General features: G+C 51.3%; 3 protein-coding genes across 6 annotated transcripts; 2 read left to right on the forward strand and 1 right to left on the reverse strand.

Moving 5' to 3' along the window:
• Positions 1-73: 73 nt before the first annotated feature.
• lrp10 (low density lipoprotein receptor-related protein 10) lies at positions 74-5,554 on the forward strand. Of its 2 annotated transcripts, none has more exons than XM_037479214.2 (10): positions 74-130; positions 935-1,088; positions 1,258-1,335; positions 1,508-1,652; positions 1,835-2,031; positions 2,135-2,706; positions 2,790-3,214; positions 3,960-4,154; positions 4,334-4,466; positions 4,676-5,554. In XM_037479214.2, exons 2-10 carry the CDS (start codon positions 1,040-1,042, stop codon positions 5,303-5,305), a joined length of 2,424 nt encoding a protein of 807 aa, XP_037335111.2. In that variant the 5' UTR covers positions 74-130; positions 935-1,039; the 3' UTR covers positions 5,306-5,554. The 2 variants fall into 2 exon arrangements, with proteins under 2 accessions (XP_037335111.2, XP_037335112.2); XM_037479215.2 differs by having other exon boundaries at positions 4,337-4,466.
• A 1,418-nt stretch (positions 5,555-6,972) lies between these two features.
• On the forward strand, positions 6,973-10,276 carry LOC119221761 (ciliated left-right organizer metallopeptidase). The gene is made up of 13 exons (XM_062566306.1): positions 6,973-7,297; positions 7,398-7,491; positions 7,604-7,655; positions 7,738-7,887; positions 7,979-8,104; positions 8,200-8,284; positions 8,373-8,518; positions 8,618-8,801; positions 8,872-8,938; positions 9,032-9,128; positions 9,339-9,437; positions 9,543-9,665; positions 9,838-10,276. Exons 1-13 carry the CDS (start codon positions 6,973-6,975, stop codon positions 9,961-9,963), a joined length of 1,674 nt encoding a protein of 557 aa, XP_062422290.1. The 3' UTR covers positions 9,964-10,276.
• Positions 10,277-10,365: 89 nt separating this feature from the next.
• LOC119222664 (ubiquitin carboxyl-terminal hydrolase 47-like) lies at positions 10,366-13,891 on the reverse strand. Of its 3 annotated transcripts, none has more exons than XM_037479471.2 (13): positions 13,279-13,891; positions 12,641-12,723; positions 12,390-12,489; positions 12,187-12,299; positions 12,029-12,099; positions 11,818-11,943; positions 11,649-11,741; positions 11,441-11,569; positions 11,241-11,369; positions 11,134-11,171; positions 10,986-11,017; positions 10,783-10,893; positions 10,366-10,701 (listed from the first exon to the last, which is right to left on the reverse strand). In XM_037479471.2, exons 2-13 carry the CDS (start codon positions 12,714-12,716, stop codon positions 10,559-10,561), a joined length of 1,161 nt encoding a protein of 386 aa, XP_037335368.2. In that variant the 5' UTR covers positions 12,717-12,723; positions 13,279-13,891; the 3' UTR covers positions 10,366-10,558. The 3 variants fall into 3 exon arrangements, with proteins under 3 accessions (XP_037335368.2, XP_037335367.2, XP_037335366.2); XM_037479470.2 differs by lacking the exon at positions 13,279-13,891 and adding an exon at positions 12,966-13,262; XM_037479469.2 differs by lacking the exon at positions 13,279-13,891 and having other exon boundaries at positions 12,641-13,262.
• Between the last annotated feature and the right edge of the window lie 169 nt (positions 13,892-14,060).

Raw genomic sequence — 14,060 nt, forward strand, 5'->3', positions numbered from 1 at the left:
TGAATGACACCCCCCCCCCCACACACACACACACAACAGTTAGGCCCCGCCCCCCCCTCCTGTCACGGGGAGAAAAAAAAATACACGGAAGTGGATCAGAACTTGTCAACACGAAAGGCCAACCGACATGGTAACGTACTGGGCTCTTGTCCCCCCTTTTTCAGCCCTTTTATTAACACGTCGTCGCCGCCTCTGACTAAACACGTCGCGCGCCTCCCGGGCGCCGAGGCCCCGCGTGTCGCCTCCCCACGCGTTTTCTCGCGGTGTCGCCGTCTGTAAAAACGCGTTTGAGACGAGAACAAAAGTGAGGATGTTAGCCGTTAGCCGTTAGCTCGCCAGGAAGCTAGAGATTAAAGCGCTTGTGACGGACGACGGCGAGCATTGCAACCCCCCCCCCTCACCCTCCTCCCTTCTTTTTTTTTTTTCCTCAAACCGAAACTATCCCCTGACGTCTTATCGGGACATTGCTTAAGCTTTTTAGGGAACTAAACGATTCATTAATTGGCCAGAACACGACTTTACAAACTATTTTAGATCCCGACTCGGAAGTGGAAGCGTTCCTGACGTCATTGTCGAGAAGATCATGTGGAGGAAGTCGTGTGTGTGTGTGTGTGTGTGTGTATATATATATCTGTGTGTTATGGGAGGAAACATCAAAATGCAAATAAATATTCAAAACTCTTATATTTATCAGTCCAGTCCAATGGAGGATTTACTTATTTTCAGAAGATCAGTAAAACTGATTATATTCAGTAGTACAACAGTGTGATTCCTAAGATGAGGTTTTATAGTTGACTACACACTTAGTTGTTTTTTTTAGTGGTTAATCTGCTGATCATTTTCACAATGATTGTTTGGCACGATCTAAGAAAGGTTAAAAATGCAGATGGGAGTTTTTTTATGGTCATTCATGTTTTCTTCTTTCACGTTACAGACGAAGTCTTCCTGAACAAACCTGCCGGACATGCCGCTGCGCTGACGTTTTTTCACCCCTTTTATTTTACGCTTTAGTTTTGATATAATTTCCGGCATTACCACAATGAGAGTCCCGTGCAGCATCCGTGCCCTTGTAGTTTTCACTATAAGCGGTGAGTGAATTCGTCAGTGTGTTTGCCTCTTTATCTTTCCAAGTGGCCCTGTGTATCGGGCAAAGGTCGCGTTTGCAAGTCTCGTATCGAACGTTTACAATCTGATAAAACACCCGCATAACTTGTTCTGTTTTTTTTTTTGTTCTGTTTTTTTTTTTTTCCTCTGCAGCGTGCTGCACCGGTAAGGAGACAAACCCCTCGGCACTTCCTCACCTTGTGCCAGATGTCATTGGACGCTTCTTCGAAGGTTGCATACTCTTCTCTCACGAGCACATGAGCAACATTTCACTTTCTTTTTGATAACGATGAGCTAAGTTTAAAGAGACTGACGTATGGTTTGATTTGGAAATAATTTCAAAATAGCTTCAGAAACGGGAAGCGTTTATCCTTCCTGACCTTCGCTCTCCGCTCTCTCGCAGCCCGCTGTGGGCGTTCCCTGCAAGTGGTGGACAACGAAGTGGGGGAGATCCGGAGTTCCGCTTACCACAGCTGGTCCTACCGCTTTGGCTCCTCCTTCGACTGCTGGGTCATCAGAGGGTCGGAAGGAGAGCCCGTCGTTCTCAGGTAAACGCCACGGGTGAATTTGATAATTATTTGCTGACTTTGATGTAATGCGTCAAAAAATCTAGCCATTCAGACGGATCAACAGTTCTCTCAGGAATGCTGCCTCCTCTCATTATAGGTTTCTGCAGGTTGAGATTGTGTCTTCGCCGATCATAAAAAAAAATCTGAATCCCTTTTCTCAGCTTTTCACAGTTCTCCGCTCAGTGCAGTCGGAAGGAATGGGTGTCTATAAAATCATCAGCTGTCAGTGAGCCGGTCGTCCTCTGTGGCTCCAAGTTGCCGCAGCCAATGGAGTTCCCCGGGGGAAACGTCACGGTGATGCACCACTTCATGCCGCATCAGTTCCCTGTGTCGTCTTTTCTGTTGAGCTACGCCAGAGGTATGATTTTGTTTTTTTTTCTTAAACAAAAATCTCTGTATTTTTGCTGCAAGTTCCAGTTGTCAAAATCTATTACCCCCCACCCCCCCCCCCCCCCCTTCAGTTTCTACACAACCCGACTCTGGCGGCTGCCCGGTGACGTCCTTTCAGTGCCGGGACGGGCGCTGCCTTCCTTTCTCCTGGCGCTGTAACGGCCAGGTGGAGTGTCTGGGCGAAGGCCCGGGCCTCGGCTCCGATGAGCGTGGCTGTGACGAGGAAGAGGAGACCCCCGAACCTCCCGGGGACGGCATCACGCCGGCAGAAGACGGCAGGGCAGTGGCGACCTCGGCGAGGACCCACGATCGGGACCCGGAGAGACGTTACCTGACGGAATCGGACCTGTGGGAGATGATGAGGGAGCGGAACAAAGAGTCGGACCGGGGGCCGCCTCTGACCCGCGGGCCGCCGGTCGCGACGGCCGCTCCGGTAGAGTGGCCCTGCGGGGGCTTCCTGCAGACCTTCTATGGCACCTTCTCCCCACCGGCCAGCCGGGGGCCCGCGCTCTTCTGCGTCTGGACTCTGGACCCTCAGGACACGAGGCCACTGAGGGTGGACCTGCAGCAGCTGGCGCTGGGACCCGGGGACCGACTCACCGTGTACAACAGGGAGCAAGGCAAAGGAGACGTCCTGAAGATTGTGAGTTTTACTTTTAGATATAAAAAAAATAATTAAAAAGAGCTTTTGCTGACACGATGTTCCCTTTTGTTGCTTCTCGCCAGATCACCAGCGCCTCCAATTACAAATCAATCCAAGTGGAATCGCACACCGGCCTGCTGTCGCTGGCCTACGAGGCCGCCTCCGGCTCCGAGGGGAGGGGCTTCAACGCCACGTTCCACGTCGGCAGCTACTGCCCCCCCTGGGAGGGCCGCTGCGGCGGAGCGGCGGGGGGCTGCTTCACGCAGGAGCAACGCTGCAACGGCAAGTGGGACTGCCCCGAGACGGGGAGGGACGAGCAGGGCTGCAGGGGCTGCGGCGCGGACCAGTTTGCGTGCGGCGTGGCGGCGGCGCCCAGTCGCTTCTCGGGCCGCCCGGTGTGCTACCCGGCGACGGAGCGCTGCAACTACCAGCTGTACTGTGCCGACGGCAGCGACGAGCGGGACTGCACGGCGTGTCAGCCGGGGACCTTCCACTGCGACAGCGACAGGTCCGTGTGTGTGTGTGTGTGTGTGTCCCTGTCCCAAAGGGGACAACGGTCCCGGTTTTTGTCCTTTCCTTCTCCTTTATTTTTAACATTCTTCTAATCATTAACAGAGTTAACTCAGGAGATTGAGTTTTTGTCGATTTTAAGGTTTTCTATGAAAAGTTCATGTTGGAGGTCGGTTCTCGAAGCAGATTTGTTTTGTTGAAAATGAAACTGTTGTGTCTTTATTGTGGTTGGTTGTGCACCACTGCCAGGTGTGTCATGTTTATAACACAAGTGTGTGAGTCACAGGGCGTGTGCAAAAATGCTGCTGTCAAGTATGGCACCTACCTGTGGTGTAATAACACGATAGTAATAAGTCTGAAATAAAAGGGATTATGTGCCTATTGTGTAGTGAGCATAATCAATGTATATCTAATACATGTTTCAACCTTAGAAACATTTATCTGATCCAGTTCAAACATCAATATCCTAAATTAAAAAAAATGCCTTTCACCTATTTTCAATTTGAGAGCCTCAGCACTGCATTCTTAAACAATACTTTTATAAACTGTATTTTGCTTTCAACTCCTTCAAAGGCCTATTGATGGATACACTTTTACAGTACGTAACCCTGTGCCATCATGTGGCTTCATAATAATGCTTTGTGCGCCACGCCTCAGCATGAAACTCGACGTGGAACCGAGTCCCTCACCGGGCAAATTCCTCGACTCGCTGACACACAAACGGCCCTTTGTCCCGCCTGCAGGTGCGTGTTTGAGAGCTGGCGCTGCGACGGCCAGGTCGACTGCAAGGACGGAACGGACGAGCTCAACTGCACAGTCACCCTGCCCCGAAAGGTCATCACCGCGGCAACGGTGGGCAGCCTCGTCTGTGGGCTCCTGCTTGTCATCGCCATGGGCTGCACCTGTAAACTATACTCGCTCAGGACCAGGGAGTACAGGTAACTGTTGGCGGCACCATTTCTACTGTGACATATGTAGATTCTGTTTAAAATGTGCTTTCCACACACACTTTTTTTGCAACATCTCTCAATGTAGCATAGTGACACTATATGATAAATAGCAATGGGAACATGCGGGAGGTGTGCGACTGCATCTTAATGCGTCCGTCTGTCTCCAGAAGCTTGTTTGCGCCAATCAGCCGCCAGGAGGCGGAGCTGATCCAGCAGCAGGCCCCTCCCTCCTACGGTCAGCTGATTGCACAGGGCATCATCCCGCCAGTGGAGGACTTCCCCACGGAAAACCCCAATGAGGTCAGAGAGAAAAGACACACGCCATAATGTAGTCAAAACACGGGTAAAACTACCCACTACTCCAGATTTATGGCATAAGACCAAAGGGACATGATGAATAACGCATGGAAGTATATTAAGTTAAAGCGGAGCGCATCAACCGTTGTTTTTTTATCTCTCTCCAAGTCCCGCCCCCTTCACTTAACGTCCTTCGTCTCTCTCCTCGTCAGACGTCGTCTCTTTCTCTGCGGGGAATTCTCCAGCTCCTCCGCCAGGACGACGCCAACTCGCCGCACCGCCGGCGCCGGCCCCGCTTCGTCCGCCGCGCCGTCCGCCGCATGAGGAGGTGGGGCCTGATCCCCCGCCACCCGTCGAGGCCGAGTCAGGCGTCGAGCTCCGCCCAGCAGCAGCAGCAGCAGCAGCCGCAGGACGCCGCGCCCTCCGGACAGGAAACGGCCCACCCCGCCCCCCCCTCCCCGTCGGCCGTGGAGGCCGCCAACCAGCCGGTGCCGCAGAAGCTCGGCCTGCTGGGCCGGTCGGAGCAGCAGGGGCTGCCGCCGCTGTCGCCGGCCGCGTCCCCTCTGCCGCCTCCTCCCTACGCCCCTCCGGCCCCGAGCCCGGCCGCCCCCAACACTCCGCCGGTCGCCGTGCCCCCCCCGAGCAGCCCCTCGCTGGCCTCCATCTTCCACACGCTGGGCCTGAGCATCTCGCTGTTCCGGGCCTCGCCCTCGCCCTCCACCAACTCCATGCCCCTCTCGGCCTCCCCTTCCTTCTCCTCGTCCTCCTCGGACGACGAGGTGCTGCTCATCCCGCTGGCTGAAGACACCGCTTCGGAGGACGACGTGCCCATGCTCACCTGAATAACCCCCCCCCCCCCTCTCCCACAAGGCCTCCTATTATCCCCTTCACTCAACGATTTTAGAAAAAAAAAATAGAAAAAAAACAGACTTTATTTTTCCTTCCACCTTTGTTTGAACTGAAGCACAGGAGACTCGCTCTGTGCAAGTCTGGTGCCTTTTAAAAAAAAATAGCTTTTGAGTTGGACTTGTTGAGTCGAGTATTTCATTTTGAGAGACCTGCTTGAGTTGGTGTCGGGGGGGGGGGGGGGGGGGGGGCGAGTGTTGGACTTGATGCTGTTGACGGTGAACTTTTTTTTTGCACAGATGAAGCTTCCTTTATCCAGTAAAACGGAGGCAGGCGACTGTCTGATTGAATGATTCGCGTTTTTAAGCAACGCCACGGGGAGGCGTTGTGTTTGTAATAAGTGCAACCGCGTGACTGCTTTTGCGTTTTAGTCTTACGTCGACAATGGAGTACGCTCGTAGATGGTCTCCACGTACTTCTGCCACTTGCATCCAGTCCCGTGTTTCACCACGGATCAGGAGACAAGTCATCACCTCTATTTAAGTGCCTTGTTGAGGAGTTTCTCGTGCACGGTTCCTGAGACACACGCACACCAGAAGCACGTTTTTTTCTCTCACCTCGCGGCACGCGGCATCGCTTTTAATAAAAATTAAAAATAAAAGAAGCATGGACTCGGGTAAGCTGGCAATAACCATTTGGGACCCCGTATTTTAGTGCACACTGATTCAAACATACAGTAACTGTTACATTCACTTGACAAGTGTGTGTATGTATGTGATCTATGAAAGCAAATGTGTCAAAAGACAATCTCTTTGGTGCCTGATCTGAGGATGTGTGCGCGGCCCCCCAGTGATGAAAAGGGGCCCCGAGTTGGCTAAATAACTTAAATCCTCAGTTTTGAGGGGAGTTGATCGCACTCTGTCGCATCTTCACTCAACAGTCGTGTGCATTGTACCTTTTTATGTTTTGGTTTCATCAAGTGACATTTTTAATTGTTTTCCTTTTTTGTTGAATGTATTTTGGCTCGAGTTTTAAATTTGCAATTTAATGAGGTTAAATATGAGCAAAAGTGATTATATGGTTTATTAGGGTCAACTTCACTGTATATAAGTTAAAAAAAAAAAAAATGTGTGGCTGAGATTAAACAATTTGCACTTTTACTTTGGCGGGTGTTTTTGTGTGTGTGTGTGTGGGGGGGGGTGTGAGTGGGAGTGGGGGCGCCTCCTTCACAGGGAGGACGGAGGCGTTGCATTGTGCTTTGTATTCAAAGTTTCCAAAGACCGTCACAGGCTCCTCACGGAGAGCTTCAGTGGTTCTGGAAGCTCGGCCCTGCTCCACTTCAGGATGAAAGTGGTGAGACGGATTGTTGTGATTTAAATGGTTAATGCAGGAAAAGCGATCGTTGTAGAGGGTCCACATTCAACAGCTGCTGCAGAAAACGCATTCCTTTGTTACTTACTTCTTCTTTTTTTAATGATCTCATCAGCTGGATTGAAAGAAAAAGAAATTTAACTTTTTTTAAATGTAAAGAACAACCGTCCAAGGCCATAAAAGAAGTGAGTATTTGACAGTGATATGTTCTTGTTGTGTTGGGACACTGGCTACACATGTGACCTCTCCACACAGGCGGCAGTGAGGGTGACGCGGTGGGCCTGCTGTAGCCATGGCTCCCCCCCCACGCCGCAGGCCGCGGGTGGCGACGTTGGCGGTAGTGGCGGCGCTTGTGGCGGCGCTCCCCGGGGCCCTTCAGAAGTGCGTCTTTGACGAGGTCCAGGCCCGGGCCAGGGTGGTCCGCGCCGCGCCCGTCCCACCCCCCGCCGCCAGCCACCCCCCCCAAACCGACGGGCGCCCGAGAGCGGCCTCCCCGCAGCCAATCAGGATCCGGACGTGGACGCCGGCCGAGAGCGACGGCCTGTCGGGGGCCGAGGGAGAGCGGCTGCAGGCGGCGGTGGACGAGGCCGTGAGGACGGTGTCCTCTTTACTGTCAGGTGAAACACACGTTTTACTTTTTCATCTTTTTGGGGGATGTTGGACCTGGACAAGTCCACTTACTCAAAAAAAAATGACGACCTGCTGACCTTTCCCTAGTGAACAGAGGGCCGGGTCCGTTGCTGCTCAGCAGAGACGTCAATAAATACTGCAAGTTTCTGTGGAAGAATTCAAGTACCGCCAACTACAACAGGTGTGTAGATTTAGGTCAACAGGAACCGGTTTTCACTTTCATGGCGATTGTAGTTTACGTGTCGTCCCGCCGTCTTCAGGTCTGACCGAAACGGCGTTTTGTGTGTCGTCAGGTGTGGTCGAGCCAACAAAAACTACCGAGCTGAGACCTGCCTGGACGTGACGGTGGGCCCCGGTCCGATGAACGCGATCCACGGGAACCTTTTTAGTTGTGACAGCTTTTCTCGCCCCCCCCCCCCCCCGACAGATCCCGGACGACCACCTGGCCGGATGTGACGTTTACCCGCACGCCGACTCCCCCCGGAGGACCCGGCTGCGTCCCGACGGCGCCGGACTCCCCCGCAGCGACTTCCTGCTGTACCTCCACGTCCGGGCCACCGACAAGTGCCGAGCGGAGGTGAGGAAACGGCGTCTCGTGATCACATGTCAGCGGTTTTCGCAGCTCTCATTGGCTGCCGCCGCCTTCCCCCCCCCCCCCTCTCACTCAGCCCGGCGTGCTGGCCTACGCCGCGCACTGTCGGACGGACCCGTCCGGGCGGCCCTTAGCCGCGGTGGTGGTCATCTGCAGGGACAAGCTGACGGGGGCCACGCACGGCCGGCGGGCCACTGCACAGGTACCGTCTCTGATGACGTCATGAAGGACACCTTTTTAAGTGTCTGTTGTGTTGATTTTTTTAAAAAAAAATTTAATTGTGAATCCGCTTCGCAGACCGTGATCCACGAGCTGTTTCACGCGCTCGGTTTCTCCAAAGAGCTCTTCCACACCTGGAGGGACTGTTCCTCCACTTTTCAAGGTTTTCCAGCACTTTCCAAACGTTTTCATTGGAAAAACATTTATCCCGGACGGCTCTTTTTTTCAAAAGTCTCCTTCTGGGGTTCCAGGTGGCGCTCGCTGCTCCCCTCGAGGCCGGGTGACTCACTCCGACGGGTGGGGCCAGATGAGGGTGTACACCCCGTCCGTCATCTCGGCCCTGCAGAGCCACCTGGCGTCCACTCACCCCGAGCTCGGCGGCCCGCTAGAGAACCTGGTACCGAGATGCTCCAAATCCCCCCCCACCCCCCCGCCCTTTTTTTTTTTTTGGTTAAGAGATCCGCTGATGCGCTCTGCTCACATGTTTGTCCTCCAGGACGTCCCTCCGGGCAGAGTGTCCTCTCACTGGGAGTCCCGGGTCCTGCAGGGCTCCATCATGGCGCCGGTGCTGGGGGACCCGACCACGGTCCGGATCGACCCGGTCACCTTGGCCGCGTTGCAGGACACCGGCTGGTACGCGGTCGACCTGAGCCGGGCCCAGAGTCTGGTCTGGGGAGAAGGTGAGGACGAGGGAATCTAATCCTCTCCCATCGAGAGGAAAGAGGAGTAAAAGTCTGGTCTGTTTTTCAGGTGAAGGAACCACGTTTGGGTCGCTTTCAGCCTGCAACAAGTCATCGGCCTTTTTCTGCACCGGCAGGTAGATTAGTAATCTATATATTTTTTTTAACATAACATTGGTAAATTTCCTCTTTTCATCCCCTTTCACCCGTTTCATTCTTACCCTCCTCAGTGGGTTTGGGTGTCATTATCTTCACCTCCACAAGGGGGAGTGCCAGACTGATCCGCACCTGGAGGGTTGCCGCCTGTATAAACCCCTTAAGAATGGAGTAAGTTTTATTTCCTCTCATTGGATTTTCTTTTCCAAATAAAATCTCTTAGGTAATTGATTAAATACATAATTTCTCTGTCTTTTATATCTCAAAATGTTCAAAATTCTGAACATTCTTTCATTATTTTGCACAGCGGGAAGGTTTCTTGTGCCTTTTTTAATTCTATTGCAGTACAACATTTTCTTTTCCCCTCCTCTCGTTCTTCAGAGTGAATGCTGGAAAGAGGAAAACGGCGAAGAAGAGCCTTGGAGCGGGGAGCTCTTTGGTTTTCACAGCCGATGCTTCTTCTCCAACCTGACCAGACAGGTGTGTTTATGTGTGCACATGTATATGAGTCACATCACCTCCCTGATGGCTTCTTTTTTTTTTAACTTACATCCATTTCCACCTTCTACTACGCCTTTCTTTTAGAACCGGAGTGGCGGCTCTGTGGCGGGCCGCTGTTATAGACACATGTGTACCGGACCGAACCGATACCGGATCCAGGTGTCAGGCTCTGATTGGGTGGACTGTCCAGCAGGGGGCGCCATTCAGGTAACTCAACACAACCCTAAATGTTACTTCATCCACAGACTGGTACTGTTAACTATAACCACTCCGAGTGTTGTATATGTGCATTATACATGATATCAGCGGTCCGGCCTGCAGATCCCCGGGTTTTTAGCGGGACTTTATTTACTCTGTGTGATCCGTCCTTGCTGTTTAGATAAAAGGGTACCGGGGCTCGGTCCACTGCCCTGACCGGAGGATCTGTCTGTACGCCGACGTCACTCCCCCTGCGGACGCCGTGGGCACAACTCCGACTCCAACCACGAGGCAAGTACCGCTCTAAACAAGCCCCCCCCCCCCCCCCCCCCTGATCTTCATTCCAACGTGCAACTCGCACTTACTTATGCGCGGTTGCTTTTCGCCCAGTGGGACTTTGACCTCGGCCCGCAACCGGACCCGGCCGCCCCTCGGGGCCCCCGTGGGGCCGACCGCCGCCTCTGCGCTGGGCGCCATTGCTGCGGTGTGTGTCCTGGCTGCAGCCGCGGCGTCTCACAGGAAGCGTTGCCTCTGCAGGGGCCGGAACCGGGTCCGGGTCCACTCTGAGGGTCACACCCACCCGCAGCCGGCACCGCCCTCTTAAAACCCCGCTGCACATGACCAGCCTTCACAAAAATAATAAACATCTTTGTTTTTGATGACTTTATTTTTTTTCTTTTATTAAATCATAATTGTAATGCGAGGGAAGAGCGGGGGGTGGTAATTAATTGAATAAAAAAATAACATTTTAAAAGACCAGCAAATTAGTGAACAAGATTTTCTAATAAATGTTATTCAGTGATACTAAACAAGCGTAGTGCTTATAGAGAAACATTCCAGGTGACACCTTAGTACGTTGCATACCAAGAAGTAAAGTTCATCAATAACATTCCTGTTCAGTGCTAACATGATCCCTTCCTACTGCACACTACTGATAAAACAACAACGAGTACCAGGACCGACACAAAAACAACAACGATGACGGAAATCCACAGAGGAGTCACCCTGCAAGTCGGACACTTGGCGAGTGGCCGAGAACTCTTATCTGATGGGAACGTAAGAAGGAAATGAATTAACCCGCGTGCTGGTCACTGTGCGTTAGAACAGAAAGGCTGCGTCTGCTCACCGCCCCGTCCTCCTCGCCGCGGAATGGGCGCTTCGGTTCGCTGCGGGGGGACGTTTTGGATCGCGTCCCCGTCGATGTTTACGGCCACCTGGTCACGGTTGGTTTGCGCTTCTTGGGGGAAAAGAAATGCAGTGTATCAACGGTCTGTCAAAAAATGACAGACCCACGTTAACTGTTGGTGGTTCTGGGGGGGGGGGGCTCACCTCTGTACATGAGCAGGTAGGCTGTGCTGGAACTGTGGAAACGATCATTTAGTTTTGCAAAGACAAAAGTTGGAAAAGGTACTGTAAACATTTCAAGGCAACAATTTACCTCAGGGCCTCTTTTAATTATTTCAATAATCCCACATACCTGTAAGTCTCGCTTTCTGCAAACGGCTGCTCTTTGATCTTTTTAAAACAACAAAACAGTTATTTTGGGGGAGGGTCTGAACGCAGAAGTTTTAAACCAATCCTCACCTTGTGGACGTTGGCGTCGTTGAACTCGTACCAGGCGCCGTCGCCGTCGCTCCGCACGCTGGCCGTGTAGTGTCCGCCTTGCAGGCTGCCCACGTGACTCACCACGGCGTACACCTCGTACTTCTTGTGCTGCAGTGAACGCACGCACGTCAGCAACCAACACAAACGCCCGCCCTGGAGACGGGTCGTCTTCTCCTTACGTCTCTCTGGAGCTTCCGCGGCACGTCCACGCGGCGGCTCGACTTGAAGTGGGCCTTGGTGTTGTTGTCGAAGATGAACCTCTGGATGAGAAGACTGAGGATCTGAGGATACGACACCATGGCGCTCTCCTGAATGACACGGGAAGGGATGTTTTAACACCACAGGCGACGTCGCAGGGGAACCGTCTCCAGGGTGGGAGAGACTCACGCAGGTCGCCTTGGTTTCCTCTCCGCAGGCGCCGCAGTGGACCGTGTCTCCGTCCAGCACTCGAGACCTGAAGATCCTCTCGAAGCCCCTTTCCTGCGGAGACACGGCCGTTGATGGGTCACTCCGCGATGGAACACCTCACGCGTCGGACGCCGCGGCGTCGGCTCACCACGCTGTGGGACGCGTCGTCGGTGTCCTCCAGCGCCAGGGAGAGGTACCAGAACGGGTCGATCTCCTCGTTGATGGTGTGACCTTTGCAGCATTTTATGGTGTCGGTCCGCTCTCCTTTGAAGACCTAGAGGTAGAAGCGTCGCCTGCGTCACGGCTTTGTGGTCGTTCACCTGTAAACACCTTCTCCCTTCTCCAGGTCTCATGCTCACCTCAGAGGCCTGTGGGCTGATCTTGCGCAGAATGGTCACCAGGCAGTCAGCTGCGTCACCTTGCAGGTGAACTTTTAAAATGGACATTTACATTTTGAATCCAGTGAAACACCAAAGCATCTCCAGCTCCTACGTGACTTCCCTCAATGCTTTCTCACCGTTCTCCACCCCCAAGATCTCTGTGATCTTTTCGGTTCCACACGTGCCTTTCTTTAGATTGTTAAAGAGGGTTTTCAGCTCGTTATCCGTGGCCTGCGATTTGGACTCCAGCCTGTAGGAAGAGGTGAGTGACCCCTTTGTTTTGTCAACATCTTCACTGATTCATCGTGATGAGATTCACATTTGACCAGCTGTTTCGCACCTGTCTTGGAACTCTGTTGTCATGGAGAGAACCTGCAGGACACTGTTGAGGTAACACGTGGCGCCCTGATTGTGCAGACCATAATGAACACTCCGAGGGCCTTGAAGGAAACAAAAACACCGTCATTGCACCTCCAGTTTGGTTAATCAATCAAGTTGATTGGTTTGTCTCATATTAACGTGACAACTTTTTACATTGTGGTCCTACAATCTGTTTTCCATCCACCGAGTCAAAGACATTCTGTACTTCACCTGCGTTGTTGTTTTTGCTTTTTTTCCTCTCCCACTTCACCAGCTTGTTATTCGATTGTTGTCTTGAGACGCTCATCTTTCCCCTTGGGATTATAACAAAAGGATGTCTTATATGTATTCATTAAAGAAAAACCAAAATACAAGCCATTTGATAAAGTCAGAGATGCAGTGGAGTGCAGCTTTTTATGAAAACGTCAGAATTAGATTTAAATGTGTTTTCCCATCACTGAGTGATGACTTTCCATTTTATTTCGGGTGCTTTTATTTTTAGTCCACAGATCAAAATATGTTTGGTTTGTGTTCGGAAATGAAGAATAAACTTAACTTTTAACTCTTGCAGGCTTAGATGAAATGCTCCCGTTAAAACCAGTAAAATCTTAAACGATTCCTATCCTGCAAAAAGCCCCAACATGACCGCGTGTATTATTGCTCCCTGCAGATGTTACAGTGTGCGATCCCACTGTAACATTCCCCACGTTAATCCCAGTTGTGAATGGCATTTAAACCAGATTACAGATCGTAAACCAAAAACGTAAAACGCGAAGCATTGATTAAAAACAAATCCGATTGCAATATCTTTTTAAACAGCCGTGAGAACGTTTTCATACATGAGAGGAAGAACGGGCTGGAGTACTTACTGACAGCTGGCCGTCACATTATGACTTCAGAGGAGGACGTGAGTTCCCGTCAACGACGTCTCCGTCCACGTGACGTCATGAACCTCGATGGAAATTAAGGGAACATTAATGTAGAATTTTATTTTTAAGCTTTGCTGTAAAAAGGCAGAATTCTTTGAGAATATCTAGATTTTAGACTAAAGAAAGCGCTATTTATTGGTGATAAAGAAAAGTATCAGCTGTTATTTAAGCCGATGCTTTTCCGACAGAATGCGGTTCCTCCGGATCTGCTTGTTATTAAGTTCCTTATCAGAACTTATTAACTAGGTTTCTCACGGAACATTTGACCCGCGCGATGCGGAAAAGAATGTACTTAATTCACCAGGAAGAGGAGAGTATAATTAGCATCCGTTTGACGGTGATTTATAGGCATGACCTTCTTTCCATGAACCACCAAAGAAGATCTTCATTCCTTTTCGGTTTCGGAGTTTCGGTCTTACTTTAATCATCCAACTCGTTGAAAGTAAATGCAGAATAATTCAGAGCTGCTTTGTTTCCATGATCTTTATGAACATCCACTCCACGCAAAAGAAGATGTGTTTGATGTTGTGGACCCACAACTCAAATTAGTGTGGCACTACATTTCAAGACGAGTCATTTACGCCGTCATACTTTTTATTTTACAGAAATTGGCTCATGAATGAAATTTAGAAGAAAATTAAGTCATGACTGAGATTTTGAGAGGTTTTAATTGTTCCGATTGTTCCTGACTGACCTTCTGAGGAAGTTTACCATTTACCTGT

The sequence above is a fragment of the Pungitius pungitius genome, chromosome 1 (genome assembly GCF_949316345.1).
Source record: "Pungitius pungitius chromosome 1, fPunPun2.1, whole genome shotgun sequence".
In the NCBI taxonomy this organism is placed as follows: Eukaryota; Metazoa; Chordata; class Actinopteri; order Perciformes; family Gasterosteidae; genus Pungitius; species Pungitius pungitius.